At 49.4% G+C, this 20,226-nt stretch overlaps 1 protein-coding gene across 1 annotated transcript in view; it reads right to left on the bottom strand.

Annotated features, from left to right (window-relative positions):
- Positions 1–19,937, bottom strand: part of PPP2R5B (protein phosphatase 2 regulatory subunit B'beta) — a 38,141-nt gene extending 18,204 nt beyond the window's left edge. The window contains exons 1-4 of the mRNA XM_072984466.2: positions 18,259–19,937; positions 6,018–6,214; positions 2,900–3,001; positions 2,574–2,666 (exon numbers count right to left, since the gene is read on the bottom strand). Of these exons, the coding sequence (XP_072840567.1) occupies positions 2,574–2,666; positions 2,900–3,001; positions 6,018–6,214; positions 18,259–18,457 (591 nt within the window). The 5' untranslated portion in view covers positions 18,458–19,937. The remainder of the gene's footprint in view (positions 1–2,573; positions 2,667–2,899; positions 3,002–6,017; positions 6,215–18,258) is intronic.
- Positions 19,938–20,226: the final 289 nt, after the last annotated feature.

The following is a 20,226-nucleotide window of genomic DNA, read 5'->3' as shown; positions in this document are numbered from 1 at the left end:
GCGAAACTCACATAGCGAAGGTCGGTAAGCGTTTTGCTTACCGACCTTCGCTTTGCGACCCGCGGATCAGCTGTTCGGCGGGTCCAAAATGGCCACCAGAACAGCCGAAATGGCCACGCGCAGCGTTTTCGCACCCTCCCCTCGCTTACCAAGGGCGCGAAAATGGCTGCCGGCTATGGGAAGACTTCGCTAAATGGTGAGTTTTAATGCGTTCCAATGGCTTTTTACTTTCCGTTTAATGAAGTTTTCACATAGCGAAGGTTAATCCGGAACAGATTAACCTCACTATGCGAGGCACCACTGTATCATAGAATAATCACAGAATAATAAAATTGGAAGTAGCCTATAAGGCCATCGAGTCCAACCCCCTGCCCGATGCAGTAAACCAAGTCGAAGCAGATCTGTCAGGTGGTTGTCTACATTTCTCTTGAACGCCTCTAACGTCCCTCAAGGTCATGGATTCCATTGTCATACTGCTCTAACAGTTAGGAAGACTACCCATATTTTTTGTGTATAAGACGCCCCCATGTATAAGAAGCCCCCCTACTTTTCTAATCCAAAATTAACAAATCTAAGCGGGGCTTAGCAAGGGTGGAGGGAAAGGGATCTAAGTGCTGCAGGATCGCTTTGATCCCTGCTTTCCCCGCCACTTGTTTTGTTCTCTCCTCAGCTTATTTCTGTGTATAAGACGACCCTCAATTTTTAGTTTAAAGATTTTAGACAAAAGTATAGTCTTATACATGGAAAAATACAGTATAATGCCGGGCAAAGTGGCAGGCAACACAAAAAGGGGAAAACTGTGTAAGAGATGGACTGATTCAATAAAAGAAGCCAGACTTCAGTTCACAAGATCTGAGCTGGACTGTTAATGGACACTTTGGAGGTCACAACACTAAATTCAGATTCACATTTTGCTAAGAAATGAGGAAAACAAGCAAGATGGGGCTTCTCTTGCATAAACAGTGTTGTGCTTCCTTGGCAAAACTTGTACAGTGGTGCCTCACTAGACAGTTAACCCGCATGACAGTTTTTTCGCTAGACATTGACTTTTTGCGATCGCTATAGCGATTCGCGAAACAGTGATTCCTATGGGGGAATTTCGCTGGACAATGTTTGGTCCCTGGTTTGCAAACTGATTTTCGCTAGACGACGATTTTGACAGCTTCCTCTGCGCTCGCAAAACAGGTGTTTTCGGGACCTAAGCTTCGCAAGACCGCGATTTAAACAGCTGATCGGCGGTTCGCAAAGCGGCTTTCCTATAGCCGATCTTCGCTAGACAACGATGATTCTTCCCCATTGGAACGCATTAAACAGATTTCAATGCATTCCAATGGGGAAATGCTTTTCGCTAGACAATGATTTCGCTAAACAGCGATTTCAGTGGAACGGATTATCATCGTCTAGCGAGGCACCATTGTATTTCTTTTACATTCTTTTAGGAATAAGGTTTTCCACCAACTGATTTGGGATGGAATCACCCAGGCCTCAGTTCAAAAAAGGGTGAGGCGGTGGAGCTTCTTTCCAACCCGTGAGCTTTGTGGTGGCATAAATAATGAACAAAATATTAATGAAATTAACAATTGATGAACAAAACTCATGAATAAAATGAATGACATTGGTGAATAAATTATGAAGCCTAGCGCACAGATACAAAACAAATGGAAAGGGAAACACAGAGAGGGAGACCTGTGGAGGAAAAGGTCAGCAGCACCCAAACCTTATATCTACATCGTCATGCTTCTTCATTTCCTTGTCACTAATGCATTCTACAGATGGCTGGATAGCTCAGTGAGTTAGGTATCTGGTTGTGGACCCAGACGTTATGAGTTCGATTCCCCCACTGGACCTCCTGGGAGTATAGCTAGCCCGGGTGGTGGCCTTGGGCAAGCTGCAGTCCCAGGATACTGCCCCCCCGCCCCACAGACGAAGGGGATGGGAAACTACTTCTAAATATTCTATACCTCGAAAACCCTGGAAACGGTTGCTGTTAAGTCAGAACTAACCTGACAGCGAACAAATCAGTTCTTATATACTGGCCAGAAGGGGGTATAAAAATTAAATAAATAAATAAATAAATACTATTGCATTCTATGTTATTTTTCCCACTGCTGCTTTAGCTACTGTATTTTTCCATGTATAAGACTATACTTTTGTCTAAAATCTTTAGACTACAAATTGAGGGTCGTCTTACACACAGGAGTAAGCTGAGGAGAGAACAAAAACAAGTGGAGGGGAAAGCAGGGATCAAAGCGATCCTGCAGCGCTTAGATCCCTTTCCCCTTCCACTTGCTAAGCCCCACTTAGATTTCTTAATTTTGGGTTAGAAAAGTGGGGGTGTGTTATACATGGGGGCGTCTTATACTGTACACGGAAAAATACGATACTTCATTTCGTCTCACACGCTTCGCTACAAGCCTTGTCAGCTCCACGTGAGACCAGCTCAAGCATGAGCACTCCAAACCGAAGACTCGGCTTGGAATATCCAAACCAAAGCCTGGAGAATCACACATTGGTGCAAGGCCTAATCGTCCCCCCCCCGCTCACCCTCCTCCCCTTTCCGTTCCTTGACTTACCATCAACACGAATTTCTGGTCTATGTAGCGCTTGGCAACCGAGGGCTGGAAGTCTGGGCTCTCCAGGAACCGGAGGAAAAACTCATACACCAGCTGGGGATAGACAGATGCTCCATGAAGCCGCTGCCACCAGCCTCAACAACTCCCCAGAGATGTTCCCGTCCTCCCTGCCCCTCCCCTCCCAGCACAAAGGCAAAGATCGTCAAAGCCATGCCAGCCTTCGAAAGGTGGAGGTTGGGAAATGGCTCCCATCCCTGCAAAGGGGCCCAAACGGGCCAGACAAGCAAGCCCTGTCTTCTCTGCTGTGGCCCCCGGAAGCATCTCACCTGGAGATGTGGCCACGACGGCTCCAGGTTAGGTTCATCTTCTTCAGGGTCAAACTCAGGGTTCTCGCTGGGTGGGAGTGTCCGGAAAATGTTAACCGAAATCTGCGAGAAAGGCGAAAGTATTAGCTCTGCTTGTGAGGCCTTCAAGCTCCCCGTTCCGAAACCTCTGTGCACAAATTTTTATTTTATTTTGATGTCACCCCTTTCTCCTCCAGGGAAGCCAAATTGGCTCACAACCACTAAAACTATACAACACTCACAGTTTTAAAATAGTAAAAAAAAACCCTAGATTCAAAAACATGTATTTAAAAAAACATATCCATCCATCCATCCGTCTATCCATCTATCTATCTACAGTATCTGTCTATCTAGTATACCACCCACAAATGCATGGCAGCTCAGGGGATGTTCATAGAATCACAGAATAATCAAACTGGAAGGGGCCTATGAGGCCATCAAGTCCAACCCCCTGCTCAATGTAGGAATACAAACCAAAGGATATCTGACAGGTGGTTGTCTAAGTTTCTCCTGAACGCCTCCAGGGCTGGAGCACTCGCCACCGCCTCTCAAGGTCATAGGTTCATTGCTGTACTGCTCTAACAGTTAGGAAGTTTTACCTGATATTCAACCGAAATTAGGCTTCCGGCAACTCATCTACCCCTCCTCTGTATGAAAGCCTTTCAAGTTTGTAAAAAGTGCTATCATATCTCTCCTCAATCTTTTCTTGTCAAGGCTAAACATCCTGAGTTCTTTCAAGCCTATGGCTTGGCTTCCACCCCCTGATCCTCCTTGTCACCCTCCTCTGAACTTGTTTCAATTTGTTTGCATCCTTCTTGAAGTGTGGTGTCCAGACCTGAACACAATACTCAAGACGAGGCCTAATCAGTGCTGAATAGAGGGGGACTAGTACCTTGTGGGATTTAGAGACTATACTTCTGTTAATGCAACCTAAAATAGAATTTGCCTTTTTTGTAGCAACATCACACTGTTGGCTCATTTTCAGTTTGTGATCTACAACAATTCCAATATTCTCCTCGCTTGTAGTATTACTGAGCCACGTCTCCCCCATCTTGAAACTGTGTGTTTGATTCCACCCCCCCCCCCTTGGGTGCAGTACTTTGAATTTATCCTTTTTGAATTTCATTCTGTTGTTTTCAGCCCAGCGCTGAAGCCTATCCAGATCATTTTGAATTTTGTTTTTGTCTTCCAGGTTATTAGCTATTCTACCCAATTTTTTGTCTTCTTCAAATCTGATTAGCATTCTCTGCATCCATTAATAAAAATGCTGAAAAGCACTGGGTCAGGACTGTACCCTGGGGGGCGGGGTCCTTAAAAACTTCTGTAAGCACCCTTGTTCTGGGCATCCTCTTGAAAGCTGGGAGGAAGGAGGCCTGACGTAGCTCTACTGGAAGCCCATTCCATAAGGACGGCGCCACAACTAAGGAGGCGAGAAGTCTAGTGTGTGTCTTCTTAGCCTCCCTTACTGTGGTCATTTGTAAGATCATGGTCTACGAAGATCGGGTCGAGGGGGGGGATGCTCTTAGGGAAAGCTGCACCAATAAGTAATGAGGTCCCAGACAATCAAGGGCTTTATAGATAAGAACCCAAACCTTGAACATGCTAATCAACATTAAAACCAAGATTAAAAACCATTTAATACAGCATTCTCTAGATCTGCAGTTCTGAACCTTTTCTTTACCATGGACCCCCTTTCCAATATTTTTGTTGCTGTAGACCTCCAAGACTTAACTCAAGACTTAAAAACCTAAAGTGCATCAAATATTTGAAGGGTCTTCAAATTTTGGAGAGAAGGGAGAAATGAGTTAATCTGTTAAAGGCACACCTATTATAATATTTTTATTGGAAAAATTCCTTAGAAATTTAAAACGTTCTCACCATGTGCTGAAATATCAAACAGTTATTTGCTATCAAATAGTTATTTTCATAACTGAATTTTGATTTTGTTTTTAATGGAGTTGGTAGGTTAGAAAAGCCAAGTTTTAGGCAAACAAGCAAGAAATTGAGAATTTGTCCTTCCTTCCATCTTGAATCCATCCTTCCTTCCTTCCATTTTAACTGCAAAATATCGTAACATTTCTTCAAGCCTTCCCGAACCCCCTGCGAGGACACTGTGCAGGCAACGGGTTAAGAACCCCCAACCCTTAGAACTGAAAAGGGACGCTTTCCCCCGATGCCAGTAGGACAAGAGGGAGGGGCCCCCCCACTTTTCCTACAACATACAAATGCTCATCCTTCAAAGATACAAAAATGGATATTCCACGTTGGCCCTTTCGCTTACCCTTGTGCTTTAGATCCATCTCGCGTCCACACCTGTCCCATGGTAGCCCAGAGGAGCAAAAGCAGAAATGCCAGCTTTACGCCTCCAGTCTAGGCTGCCGTGGGCGATCCCTCTCAGCGGCATCCTGCCAGCCACAGGAGAGTTTTACAGCACCTGGGGACCCCCTTTTTCCTCTCCACGCCCGTCTCCGGAGAACACATATGGGCAAAGCTGCCTAGGAGCTCTCATCGCACCCCAGAGATCAGTATGGTAAAGGTAAAGGTTCCCCTTGACAATTTTTCTCCAGTCGTGTTCGACTCTAGGGGGCGGTGCTCATCCCCGTTTCCAAGCCATAGAGCCAGCGTTTTGTCCGAAGACAGTCTTCCGTGGTCACATGGCCAGTGCGACTTAGACACGGAACGCTGTTGCCTTCCCACCGAGGTGGTCCCTATTTATCTACTCGCATTTTTACATGCTTTCGAACTGCTAGGTTGGCGGGAGCTGGGACAAGCGATGGGCGCTCACTCCGTTGCGTGGATTCGATCTTACGACTGCTTGGTCTTCTGACCCTGCAGCACAGGCTTCTGCGGTTTAGCCAGTAATGTGAGGTCAGTAACGTGAACTTTTTCTGCACTACAAGCCCCAACGTCCCCAATGACACGTCCGCTGCTTGTGCTGACTGGTGGATTTTCCCAGGAAAAAAAAAGTAAATTTTGGATCCCAATACGGAGAACCAATCAGTAAATATTCTCAAGTTCTGTTCGCCTTTCGGACTCCCGCCTCCACTGACCCCCACCCAACAGCCTCCTCCGTCTCGCTCCCCCAACTCCTCTTGCTTACCATCTTGATGATCTCAGGATACAGCGGCTCGATCAGGATACCACGGTTGGTGGCCACACATTCCACCAGTTCGTTGAGGGCCGCTCGCTTGATCTCTTTCCCCTTCAGGTCGGCCACGCAGTCCAGGAAGTCAAAGAGGACGGAGCACTGGTGGAGCTTCTTGCAGAGAAGATCGTGAAGCTCCGAGACGGGAGCATCTGCAGGGAAAGGGAGCGGGGCAACGCCATGGTCATATATAGCCTCCGACAGCCACTACCTTTGAGCCACTGTGGTGAAGCCGCTGCGGTCGGGAGACACGGGTTCGAATCCTGACTATGCCACCCAACATACGGGGCAACCCCGAGACAGTCAACGCCCTCTCAACCTGATCTACCTTACAGGGCTGTTGTGCAGCTAAAATGGGGATCAAATGAGGAGAGCCATACACACCCCACCTCCCTTCACTGGAAGAAAGGCAGGATATAGATGGACCAGGATACAGATACACCAATTTTTGCTCTGAAGTCCAGTCTTAAGTATGGCTTTCTGGCTGTGGCCACTCTGTAGGGTTTAGAAGCCAAATTCAGCCTGGCGTCCTCCCGTTCTGATCGACTGCAGCCTCCGCCTAGGCTGATGGGACTCGTAGTTCAGTGGATCAACCTAAACTGGATTCCCATTGTCTTTTAAGGGGAAAGGCTGTCATTTCAGAACAAAACTCCAGTTCATTTCCAGGCAGCAGCATCGGGCACAACGGAGAAGGACCTGGGGAGCTATTCGGCAGTCACCGAGGCAGAGAGACCAACACCTCCTGATGCTTCTGGGACTCTCTGTGTCCTACTGTTCAGTTCTGGCACAGCTTAAGCTCCAAAGACTGGGAATGAAGCAAGACCCAAGCAAGACCTAACTCCACGTCAGCCCAGTCGGGGAAAGTGGCTAGACACACACACACAGTCAACAAACCAAACCACATATTGCTCTGCAAAGGAGGCGGTGCAGCTTTTTAAAAAAATCCTCAAGGACAAAAGAGGATGGCAAGATGTCCTGTTCCGACCTTCTAATGCTCTCCAGAGGAGCATCAGCCGCCACGGCCCTGTTAGTCTCTTGCATCAAAAGGCAAAAAAAAAAAGAGAGTCTGTTTGCCACTAAAAGCCAATCACATTCGTCCCTGCAGGAACTTCCATAAGCCTTTTTTCCCCTCTGTTTGTATCAGAGCATTGCACGATTCTAAATTATGGAAAGATACGAAATACAGGTAAACATTAAAAACAAATTAAAATGCTAGAAACGGTGGCAGGTCATTTCATCTGATGCATCAAAGCCTTCTTCAGAATTTCAGATACACACCCAGTATCTACTGGAAGGGAGAGGGGACAAACATGAACAGAGGTAAATTACATATAGAAAATACAAACTGTGGCAAATGCCTTATTAACTTTGGTCGGGGGGGGGGGAGCTGGAGACTACACATTCGTGAGGGCCAGTGGGGCAGTATATCCACTCCAGCGGTTACCCTGAAATTTACAGGAGATCTCCCTAAGGGCTGAAACCAGTCCCCCAAACAGGTTCAGCATCTTGAACAGATTCTGTAAAGTTCAGACTAAAACTCGGAGTGCAAATCCTGCGTCAGCAGCAGGCCCCGTTGGGCCAGCTACTCCTGGGGTTTGCTAGCTGTAATTCCCCTCAGAACAGCCAGCCATTGGGAAGAAAGGAATTTCAAAGGAGATGCAGGAGTTACATCAAGAACTTAAATCAGAACTTCTCATCTTCCACAAAAAGTTTAAATGAGGGGAACTCTATGTGTAGACACACAAACCTAAAGTTGCATCTAACGTATCACGGCCCACACAAACATGGTAAATTTGTTAGCCTTTTAGATGCCACCTGGCCTAATATGAAAGGAATGGATTCACTGAAGGAAGCAAGATCTGAGCTGCTAACCTTTTCATAGCATCGCCATTAAGTTAGAAGCAACTCAGCACAGAATACAATGGCGCCTTGCTTAATGAGCGCACTGTTTAATGATGAATGCACATAGCGACACGTTTTTTGTGATCGCTAATGCGATCGCATTGCGATGTGTAGATAGGCTAAACATCGCATTGCGATGATCGGTAAGCGTTTCGCTTACTGATCTTCGCATTGCAATGTTTAGAAAACAGCTGATCGGCGGTTCCAAAATGGCCACCGGGTGCAGAAAATGGCCGCCCGCAGCATTTTCGCGCCCTGCCCTCGCTTACCGGGCAGCGAAAATGGCGGCCGGATGGGGGAATCTTCACTTACCGGTGAGTTTTTCCCCAATAGGAGTATAATGCGTTCCTATGGGTTTCCCCCCCGCATAGCGACGAATCCGGATAGCGACGTTAATCCTGGAACGGATTAACGTCGCTATACAGGGCACCACTGTAAATACAAGATTGGCAAAAAAAAAAAAAAAAACCCCACCAGGGATGAAACCACTGCCCCAAACCCTACCAGCTTTAAACTCACCTCAAGAGAATGCCTGGCAAAACCTCTGCCATGAATTTTTGGTATATTCATTTATAATGTTTCTGCACCGTCCACCTGTTACTGTTGCATGCCTGAAGAAGTGATATTTAATTCACGAAAGCTAGCATTAATTATTTAATTTTTCAGTTGTCTACTAAAGGTCTTGCAATTCCTCTTGCAATCTGCAAGGCGGGGCACAAGACTCTCTTGCTATTTTTCAGAAGAAGCAAAAGCGTGCTGCTTAATACACCATCCCATACTGCTTAAAGCAGCGGTCCCCAACCTTTTTTGGGACTGCGGACTGGCTGAGCCTCTGAGGAAGGAGGGGACTCCCCCCCACAGGTGCGCACGTGCTCTCGGGAGCATTCGCGAAGCGGTGGGGGAGCGCCCACGTGCCTGCCAGTGCCGGCGGGAGCACTCCCCCACCCCTTCGTGCATGCGCAGGGGCGCCTGCACGCCCATCTCTTCATGCCGGTGCTGGCATGTGCGCACATGCACAAAGCAGCTGTGGGGAGGGGAGTGTGTACGGGGGGGATGTCTGTCTTTGCAACCCAGTCCGGCTCAGGCCACAGACCGGCACCGGGCCGTGGACCGGGGTCGACGACCTCTGGCTTAAAGCAGGGTCGTTTACAGGTTGATTATGCAGGCTAACACATTGACCACCACCCCCAGTGAGGAAAATGCTATAGTGGAAAAACATTCCATTCTTTATCACTGAACCCCAGTGTGGTCACCAACTTGCGTGGATGCGGCATGCGGTGTTAACATCCATTTTGTTGTAATTAGCCACCTGGCGGTGGCAGGACCAGTTTTATACAACTACCTCATTAATTTTTTTTAAAAGAAATCTATCACTCTGTAACATAATGAACGCTCAAACTACAGAATCAGACTGGGCAAGCAGAATGGATACAATAATTTAATTTAAGTGCTTTACCCAGAGCCTTTTCTGAGCAAAGGCCTCCCCCAAAGGCTGCTTACTAAAGATAATTGGCTCCAGGAAGACCGTGGGATAATTGTGAGCTTCATAAGACTCAGCAGCAAAGGATATTATGCTCCCGGTTGATTTGGAGGAAAGACAAGAAGGCCTGTGGACTCCCCAATGTTGCCGGGCGCTAATGCCTGTCACAGAAACATAAGGAACGGGCCTTATTCTGAGCGAGGCCGCCAGTCCATCGAGCAGAAACGTTTTCCATTTGGATCCTTTCCTAGCCCCACCTAAATCGATCCTTTCCTAGCCCTATCTGGAGACTGGACTTCCAAGTGGCCTTCCTTTCCAGAGAGTCAACGCCCCCAACCCTGCTTGGCTTTAGAAATCAAACAAGATCAGTGCATCCTCTTAACGAAGAGCCTTGCCTGAAGCTAATGGGAACGAAAGTCTAAATGGAGAAATACGTACATATGCCAAGTTTATAAAGCCCTGTGTTTTTTCGCCTCTCACTCGCCGATCTGTCTGATGCCTTTTGCACAACGTGTCCACCAAAACTTCTTCCGTCCCTCAAGTCTTCCTGAACGCGGACTTCATCCACCACCTTGGAAGGTCTGATCCAGCCAGTGGTGTAGCATTTGTGGTGGTGGTGGGAACACAGGAGCTGTTGTCCTGGATGCCAAATTCTTTGGGGCGCTGAATCCGGAGGGGGAACATGGAGACGAGTCATGGCCCTCTTGGGTGGGTGACCAGAAGACGTGGCAGTGGAGGTGCATTATCCCATTGTGCCAACTGGGCAAGCGGCACCAGGTGGTCACGCCAAGTCCAGTGGTCAGGCAGGGAGAATCTGGGAGTTGTTGGCAGCCCCGGCGTGGTGTTCCCAAAATCCCAGGGCAACCCAGCTAAGGAGAAAGGCTGGCAAGCAGCTCCGGATAAAGATAACCACCATGGAGGTGCCAACTTCTGCAGCTGGCGACGGCTGCTAAGCTGCAGAGGCTGCCCACTGCTGAGAAGCTGGTGGCTTTGCACCTGAGGGGCCGCTGGGAAGACGAAAGGTAACTGAGATGAAGAAGGAAAGGTGGGGAGCAGGGGTCCCAGGGAGAGGCGGTGGCTTCATTCCTATGTGCCTTTTCTCCTGTCCTCCTCGTTTTCTTCTGAGAGGTTAAGTGTCAAGGGGGGGGGATTTGTCTAACTGAGTAGAGTAGCCCATGCGTTAGGGGGCACACCATACATGCCTGGCCCCGGGGCCTGGCAATCCACGCTGAGCCACTGGACCCAATCTGCCAAGTCTCGGTGTGTTAGACTAGGTTCCAGATGGCTGAGGGGCGGCAAGAGCCAAGGAGTTATAGCTCAACGCATGTTGTTGTTATGTGCTTCTGACTTAGGGAGACCCTAAAAATGAGCCATCTCCAAAACGCCATGTCCTCAGCAGCCCTGCTCAACTCCAGTAAACAAAATGCCTGTGGCTTTACGTTCAGTAAAAAGCTTAGGAGGGGGGAAATTTCTCTGCCTCCAATACTTGTTTGCCCCACCTCTGGTAAATCCCAAGGGTGATATCTGAAGCAACCCACCCTCTGGTTCCAGGTTTTGGCCCTAATAGCTGAGGGAATGCTTTACTGCCATTGTTGTTTAGTCGTTTAGTCGTGTCCGACTCTTTGTGACCCCATGGACCAGAGCACGCCAGGCCCCCCTGTCTTCCACCGCCTCCCGGAGTTTGATCAAATTCATGTTGGTGGCTTTTGTGACCCTGTCCATCCATCTCATCATCCTCTGTCGTCCCCTTCTCCTCCTGCCTTCACACTTTCCCAACATCAGGGTCTTTTCCAGGGAGTCTTCTCTTCTCATGAGATGGCCAAAGGATTGGAGCCTCAGCTTCAGGATCTGTCCTTCCAGGGAGCACTCAGGGTTGATTTCCTTCAGAATGGATAGGTTTTGTTCCCCTTGCAGTCCAGGGGACTCTCAAGAGTCTCCTCCAGCACCACAATTCAAAAGCATCAATTCTTCGGGGGTCAGCCTTCTTTATGGTCCAGCTCTCAATTCCACACATCGCTACTGGAAAAATCATAGCTTTGACTATGTGGACTTTTGTTGGCAAGGTGATGTCTCTGCTTTTTAGGATGCTGTCAAGGTTTGTCATCACTTTCCTCCCAAGAAGCAGGCGTATTTTAGTTTCATGGCTGCTGTCACCATCTGCAGTGATCACAGAGCCCATTATACCTTTACAAATGCCTCAAACGGGGGACCTTCCCTCTATCTTTACATTAAGAGAGGCACACTGCTTCCGGGCTCCAGAGCTTGCTGCTGGAAGAAGACCAAGCTGCGTGTTGTCCTTTCGCCCGTAGAGAAACACCCTGGCTCCCATTTATTTAACTCAGATGGCCCTCCGACGTTTAAGCCAGGCTACATAGCTGAAGTGGTGTTCTCCTCTGCTCATTTCCTTTTAATGGGGCTTTTAACCTAATTCTTATGTCTCAAGCTTATTAGGATTCACTTAATGTTATTGTTGGCCATCTTGAACACTACTCTTTGATATACACTTAAATAATAAACGCCCATCAGACCCAGATGGGATGTCCTGTGGTCAAGGATTATGGGAACTGTAATTCAAAACATGTCAAGGGAACTAAGCCACAGTCCTGGTTTAGACCCACACTGGCAATCTAAAATATTGTTCACTTTTCTGAGCTGAATATCTCTGGAAAACACATGCATTTATGTACACTGTTTTTCATGCGCTCCTAAACCAGCCTGCTAACCATTTATAATGCCTCCTGGGCAAACAGAATCTGAACAGTGAAAGGGAACTTTCTTGAATCCTTTCTCGCCCTCCACCTGTGTTATTATGGGACTTGTAGTTCCACGCAACTAGAGGCAGCAAAGGGAGGTGGAGCAGAAGATGCCTTAAAATTTTCTAAAGTGTCCCAATGTAGCCAATTAAATATTTCCTTTGCAATACTGTGGCTGTTGACGGGAAACAGTATCTTTGACGTTATTAATACACCGAGGGAAACCGACATGGTGCACTTTGTAAAAGTGCTTCTTCGGCTTGTGCTTTTTGCTCCTCACTAAATGCAGATCAAAACAGCTCGATCAGCCTTCCCTCCACTTAGAGGTCCTAACATTCCTGATCCAAAATTTCCCGGAAAACCTATGACGCAACAACACGCAGCTTCCAACTGAATCCTCGTTGCTCATCAGAGGCATGGCGGAATTTCTTAAGATTTCTCAGCTCCTTGGGAAACCGAAGGTGGGCAGGGCACAGTCAGGCCCTCCATCTACCAATAATGAATACATCTCATTCAGACGACTCCTACCTATCTGGACACCCCCAGCTTTATACTGACAGCAGGCCCAGCCCCACCATTAGGCAGAGTGAGGCAGCTGCCCTTACAGCTTGGAAGACACTGACCAGCAGGTAAATGAACAGCACGGAACTCATTTATTGCTGCATTTTTTTGCCACTGGTGGGGAGAGGCATGTGGGATTTTTCTGGTTCAGGGGACAAAATGGGTTATGATGCTGAGACACCTCCAAGAGCAAACCAACTAGGCCAGTTTTGCTAACAAGTTCCTTTTTCTGACAAAAAATTTTTGCCCTTCCCATTTCATCCCTATAGTCTCTCCTTAGTGGCCTGGCAGGGCCCAGAAGGGCAAAAGCGATCCAGGCTAGGATACTTGCCACGGGGAACGGGCTGACCACGAGATAAACAGATTGCTGAGCTCAAGGGAACTTTGCACAGATCTAAGCAGGACTTTTCCTACATTCGTAAGAGCCCCGCCTCGAGTGAAACCGCGCCACTGACAGAGGCATTACAAGCCATGTTGGCAATGCCTCCTCTTGCCTCTCCCCTCGTGCCCCTTGGAGTAGGAAACAGCTCGGGGGGGGGGAAGGCTCCCCAGGGACCTGTAACCATGGCAGCTGTAAAGTGGATCTGGCCACATCTGGAGGCAGAGGAGAAAAGCTTAGGAGTTCAGGGAGCAAAGCAGATAAAGAGCTGATGGGGGGGGGGAGAGAGAGAGATGCCTTGTCTATAAGAGGTTCTTCTCATCCTTCAGAAAAATTAAAGCTCGAGGTCTGGAGAAATCCTGCACCCGCACGCAGAAACTCAAAGCCCCCCCTCGTCCTATGATGGCAGACCAAAGACTTGTCTATCATTAAACCTCTGGAGTGTCCACAGATCCTGTTCCACTCAATACTAGCTACTGGCCCTCAAATGGGGTGGGGGGAGATAGGTGCCATTGTGGCCCTTTACCCACTGTACTAGACAAAATCACAGGATATGTCTCAGTCCCGAGCAGATATTTTACTCCTGGAACTGCAAACATGCCTCACTCAATCATAAGGTAACTGTGCGGTTGTTTAACTTACCAGGGAAGCAAAATTCTGTCTCAATTTCTTGCAATCATTACTGTATTAGAGCCGCCTCTCCCCCCCCCCCTTTGTCTTAACCCTGTTGTTTCGCTAACTGCTGATTCTTCACACATTTTTTTTCAGTATTGTTTCGTGCTAACCACTCTGAATATACAAGTTAAAAAAATGATACGTATCGTTTTTAAAAGCCCTGCCCACTGACTCCCACAATTTTTGGCCAAATCATGCTCTTTGCATCTACATTTGACACTTTCTAAAAATAGCAGAGGGGTGAAGAAGGGTTTCAAAACAGGTTACAAGGACTTATTCCCCCCCCCCCCACAACACACCTGTAACTGGAAGAGTGCTCTGTTCTCATGATCCAGTTAGGGCCGGCTCCACTGTTCTCCCCACTGCATGCCCCCCTCTAATAACAAGAATATGGGAAGCTGCCATATATTGGGTCTAAACAAGGGAGCCAGAGTGGTGTAGAAGATACAGCACTAGGGTGGGACTCAGGAGTTCTGGATTCAAATCTTCACTGGGCCACAGAAACTCATTTCAGGCCTGGCAATGTTAAAACCACTCTTTAATATACAGCGGTGTCCCGCTAGACGATGACCTCGCAAAACGACAAATCCGCATGACAATGACGTTTTGCGAACACTATAGCGATTCGCAAAAGTGTTTCCAATGGGTGATTTTCGCTGGACGATGTTTGGGTCCGTGCCTCGCAAACCATTTCTCGCAAGATGACAATTTTGGCACTGATCGGCGCTTTGCAAAACGGGTGTTTTCGGGACCAATGCTTCGCAGGACAGCCATTTTAACAGCTGATCAGCACTTCGCAAAATGGCTTCTCTATGGGCGATCTTCGCAAAACGACGATGATTTTTCCCCACTGGAACACATTAAATGGGTTTCAATGCATTCCAATGGGGAAACGGTTTTCGCAAGACGATGTTTTCACAAGAACGTGATTTCTGTGGAACAGATTATCATCATCATGCGGGGCACCACTGTATCATGTATCTTCATTGTATCACATCTCTCTTTGTTGTTGTTTAGTCGTTAAGTCGTGTCCGACTCTTCGTGACCCCTATGGACCAGAGCACCCCAGGCCCTCCCGTCTTCCACTGCCTCCTGGAGTTGGGTCAAATTCCTGTTGGTCGCTTTGATGACACTGTCCAACCATCTCATCCCTCTTAGGGCTACCCTAATATAGATGAGACAAAAAAACTCAAACAAACCAATCTGGCTAGATAAACCAACCTTGGATTCCCAGAGGTTCTTGGACTACAAGTCCAAGAAATCCTAGTTTTGGGGAGTGTTAATCCAAGAACTTCTGGGGAGCCAAGATTAGGAACCCTTGGCTCCAGAATCTTAGATGGAGAAGCCGGTTTCCTGTCACCTGCCACTCGAACCTTGCTTAAACTAGAGGGAGTAAGAATAAACTTGGGAGCTTCTGCATCCTAAGAAGACGCTCGACCAGTGAGCTACTGTTTCCACCCCTGGAAGAGAATGAATTTGATTCACCCACCTCTGTATTGCCTATTCCAGTCTTTTTTTTTTTAATCCTCTGCCTTCCAGGTATGCTAGATTATACTGCCCATTATCCCAATGCCTGTAGAGTGGTCTAACAGGAGAGCAACCGTATCTCCGGGGCCTCAGCAAGAAGAGCCCTCGGCATCTTTTTTAACTGGCAATGCCAGGAATTGGACCGTCTTACAAGCCACGCCAGAGGTAGCCCTTTCTCTCAACTGGAACGGCTTGCAAGATAGGATTCCTGCTTCCTCATTCTGGTGCCATTCATCAGGGGCTCCCCCACTATACTCAGTGCTCTCCATAGGAGCTGCCAACTCTTCCGCCTCTCGTGCAGAGACAGGCCTCTCTCTTCACCTGCTATTAAAAAAAGGAGGAGGAGGAAGAGGAGGGAACCCAGGACATGCCAGGAATGTAATATGACACTACACGCCAGGGAGGATTTTATTTAAATCACATTGATTCATCTCACAATTTAAATTTATTTCAATACTGGATATATTTTTTTGACAATTTATATTTTAAAAATTATTTTTAAAAATTTAAATTGTGATTTTAAACCTATTTGATTTTTTTAAAAAAAAATCATTTATTTTTATCCACCCTGCCTTACGCTCTGAAAAGGCTATGGTTCTTCCTCATTAAGAAAAACCATTCTGTTTTTGTTATATGTGTAGGAGGAAAAACGGATGCCCAGTGTGGTGTAGTAACAGACAAGGACTCTGGCGGTTCAAATCCCGGCTCTGTCACACAAACTCACTGGGGCAGTGGAACTCACAAAACCACTCGTCAAGTTAACATGTCTTTCAGAAAGGGCAAAGAACCAGAAATCAAGACCATGGAGGTCGCTGGGCCTAAGAGTCCGACAATGCCAGAGCGGAAAGCCACCTATCAGGCGGGGGTACCGGTGACTCACACCCAAAGAGGTCTGGTGAATTCTCACGAGTAATTGACTGAGTAGACTTCACAACTCCAAAATCAGGCACAGAAAGGTCGACACTAATGAATGGAATAGGAAGAAACCTTCACACAAAAAAGCTTTTACTCCTCTTTCAACTAGGCCTGGATCATGTTAACATCATGTTAAACTGAGCTACATCAGAAGCCCCCACCCCATTTCTGATATCGCTTAACAAGTTTCCACGATTTCACACAAAGCATGCTTCATAACAATGAAGGTTTACAGCAATGAAGGTTTACAGCTCCAGTTGAGCTGCTCTATGAAGTTGTCCCCCCAAAAAACGTCCAGAGGTGTGTGTGTTTCTGGACACCAATAACAATACCATTCATTTGTCTTCACCGCCCTTTAAAATGCTATCTTAATGGGTTCATCCTCAGTTCCTGGAATCCTTACCTGGCATTAGAAACGAAAAGAAATGATAAGAAAATGTGGCCACAGAATCCTGGAATAACAGAGTGGGAAGAGGCCTATAACAGTGGTCCCCAGCCTTGGGCCTCCAGATGTTCTTGGACTACAACTCCCAGAAGCCTTCACCACCACCTCTGCTGGCCAGGATTTCTGGGAGTTGAAGTCCAAGAACATCTGGAAGCACAAGGTTGGGTACTACTGGCCTATAAGACCACAGAATCCAACCCCCTGCTCAGCGCAGGAATCCAAATCAAAGTACAGTATATCTGACAGATAGCATCCCGATTTTCTCTTGGATGCCTCCAGTGTTGGAGCACTCACTGCCTCTCAAGGTAATTGGTTCCATCATCATGCTGTTCTAACAGTTCGGAGGTTTTTTTCCTGATACTCAATGGAAACCTGGTTTCCTGTAACTTGAGCCCATTATCATGTCCTGTAGTCTGCGATGATCAAGAACAGATCCTCCTGCCCCTTCCTCTGTGTGGCGATCTTTAGGGTACAGTATTTGAAAATTCCGGTCTTATCTCCACTTCATCTTTTTTTTTCCCCCTCAAGGCTAAACATGCCCAGTTCTTTCTGTCTTTCCTCCCAGGGCTTGGTTTCCAGCTTCCTGAACATCCCCTGTTGCCTTCCTCGTAACCGGCTCCGGTTTGTAGGCATCCTTGTTAAAGAATTGGACACAGCGCTCAAATGAAGCTTAAAGAGTGCTGAACAGAACAGTACTTATGGTTGTGGTGGGTTTTTCGGGCTCTTTGGCCGTGTTCTGAAGGTTGTTCTTCCTAACGTTTCGCCCGTCTCTGAGGCCGGCATCTTCAGAGGACAGCATTCAGAGCACAGAGTTCTGTCCTCCGAAGATGCTGGCCACAGAGACTGGCAAAGTGTTAGGAAGAACAACCTTCAGAACACGGCCAAAGAGCCCGAAAAACCCACCACAACCATTAGATCCTGGCCGTGAAAGCCTTCGCGAATATATAGAACAGTACTTCTTAGGATCTGGAGAATCAACTTCTGTTAATGCAAGCTAAAATAGCATTTTGCTTTTTAAAAAAATTTATTTTGCTGCCACATCATACCAAGAGTCCTCTCATTCTGTTTTATCGCACTGGTGTGTCATTCAAGCACTGCAGCCTGAGCAAAACAGGCTTGATCAAGAAAGAGGATCTGTGAGGAGGAAAGCAAAGGCACCTCAAGGAAATCCTCACAACCCTGGGTTAGGACAGGACAAACTCAACTCTAGTCATATTTTTAAACTGGCTCTGCACAGGGATGCCAACGGCTGATTGTGTATTTCTGGAGCAGAAAACTCTGAAAGTCGGGCCTTCCTTGTTATTGGGGGGGGGGGGTTCACTCCAGATCCCAAAGATCCAAGATGCCAGGTGACCCAACAGGTGACCAGGAGGACAATGGTCCCAAATCGGAGGAAAAGGAAATCTGAAGGAAGACCATCTTCCAGGACCTTAAAACAAAACACAAAAAAAACACCAAACCTGCTGCTCTCTTGAGGAGGAGAAAAAAAAAACCCAGGCATGTTTGAACTCATAAGGATCCAGGTGAGCCAGCCGGCCGGCCCACCCCTCAGGGCTTACCTTTGAGCAGAGGAAGAGGCGTGAGCTCTTGCTGGTTGCTCTGGTACCGGAACTGGGAAGAACTGTGGGAGCGTCTCTGGCGGGAACGGCGCAGGGAGCGGCGGGAGAAGCCGTCCACTTTATCGGGCGGGGGCACCGGGGACAGCCCCGGAGAGGACGGGCTGGTGGGGGTCACCGCAGGAGGGATCTTGGTCTCCATGATCCGCAGCAGGTGTGGAGCTCAGGTGGACGCCTCACCTGGGGGAGGCCAGGAGGAGGAGGAGGAGGCAACTCCCCCTAATATCCCACCAAAGCGGTGCCGGAGAATCCCCTCGTCGGGTGCAGCAGCAGCAGCAGCAGCAGCAGCCACCCCATGACAAGGGGGGAGGCCTCGTTGGGTGGGCCACCTTCGGGCTCCTAGCTCCTCTCCGGAAAGGTGGCCTTCACGTCGGCGCCGGCGAGGATGCTTCAGAGCTCCAAAGGCGCTGTACGTACATCCAGGACTACCGGTGGCCTGCTCAGCGTCCGTATCAGAAGGAATCCCAACCAACACATGTACCCAATGGGTCAAGAAAGCGGTCAGTTCCACCGAGGCGGCCCTCTTGGAGCGAAAAGGAGAGGGAGGGCCTCCCCCCACAAATATCCAGGCCCCAAGGCTTGCTTCCAGGCCCACTGAGGATGATGGGGGCTGAGGAGGAGGGCACAGCTCCCCCCTGGCTCACCAGGAAGAGGCCCGGGTGCCTTTCTGGGACAGAGGCTCCCCCATCAGTCAGAGAATAAAATCCACAGGTGCTGGTGGGGGGGGCCCTCCCTTGAACAGAGGGGTTCAGCCTCCCCCCCCAAAAAAACTTTGCAGCAGCTTGAAGGGCAGAGGGTGGCGGAGGAGACCCGGGCGGGGCCAAGCCGACGGAAAGGCGAGGGCCGGGTCCTTAGCCCCGCAACGGGCGAGTCCGTGGGGGGGGGTAGGTGGGGTGGCCGGCCTGGGGGAGGGAATCTGGCCCCGATCCTCGGGCGGTCTGCTCCGCGCAGTGACGGCGGGGCCTTCCTCCTCCTCCTCCTCCTCCTCCGTTCAGGCCGGACTAGGGCAAGGCGAGGAGGGCGCGGGCGAAGCCATCATCCCGGGAGCAAGGAGGCCGGCGGTGGCGGCGGCGGTGGCGGCGGCTCCTCCTGCCCGCCCGACCGCTTCCCATGGGGCGCCCGAGGGAGCAGCCAAGGCAGGCGCCGGGGAGGGTTGGGGGGGGAGGGAGGCTGCCTCTCCGGAGGGGCGCCGGGCCTTTGCCTAGGTAGGTAGGTAGCGGGGCTGGCGGCGGGCCCGGCGGCAGGTGCCTGCAGGTACGCACCCCCCGTCCTCCTCCTTCCTCCTCCTGAGGAGCAGCAGCAGCAGCCACCACCGACGCCGAGCCGAGAGAGCCTTCCTCCTTCCTCCTCCTCCTCCCCCTCGGGCTCCTGTTGCACCTGCTCCAGCCCCTGCCAACCCGGGCAAGGCGAGGCGAGGCAAGGAGAGGAAAGCCCTCTTTGCAGCAGCAGCAGGCAGGCAGGCAGGGAGCGCGCACCTTTCCTCGCGCCGGACGCGACCCGTCCCCGCACCGGCTCCTCCTCGGGGAGGGGAGGGGAGGGGGGGCGCGCGCGCTCGCCTGCCTTCGCCTCTGCCTCCTCCTCTTCCTCCTCTTCCCCCCGCCCTCCTTCCCTCCCTCCTTCCCTTCCCTTTGATGTGGCTCCCTCTCCCTTTTCGTCCGGGCTCACACGAAGTAACCTTCCCCGAGCCGCCCACGTGACCCCCGCCGCCGTTCGGGGCCTCCCGATTGGCCCCTTAAAAATAGAACCTGCGTCATCCGTGTTAGAGAAGGAGGGGAGGGGAGGGGGGGAGGAGGGGGTGATGTCATCTCCGCCGGCCCCTTCGGAGCAGCGCGGGGAACGGGGGGAGCGGGGGGGGGAGAAGGAAGGAAAGGAAATGCGGCGGAGACAGGAGAGCAGGGAGGCTGGCCCGCC

The sequence above is a fragment of the Pogona vitticeps genome, chromosome 15, assembly GCF_051106095.1.
Source record: "Pogona vitticeps strain Pit_001003342236 chromosome 15, PviZW2.1, whole genome shotgun sequence".
Taxonomy (NCBI): Eukaryota; Metazoa; Chordata; class Lepidosauria; order Squamata; family Agamidae; genus Pogona; species Pogona vitticeps.
This window is presented reverse-complemented; position numbering and strand designations above follow the sequence as displayed.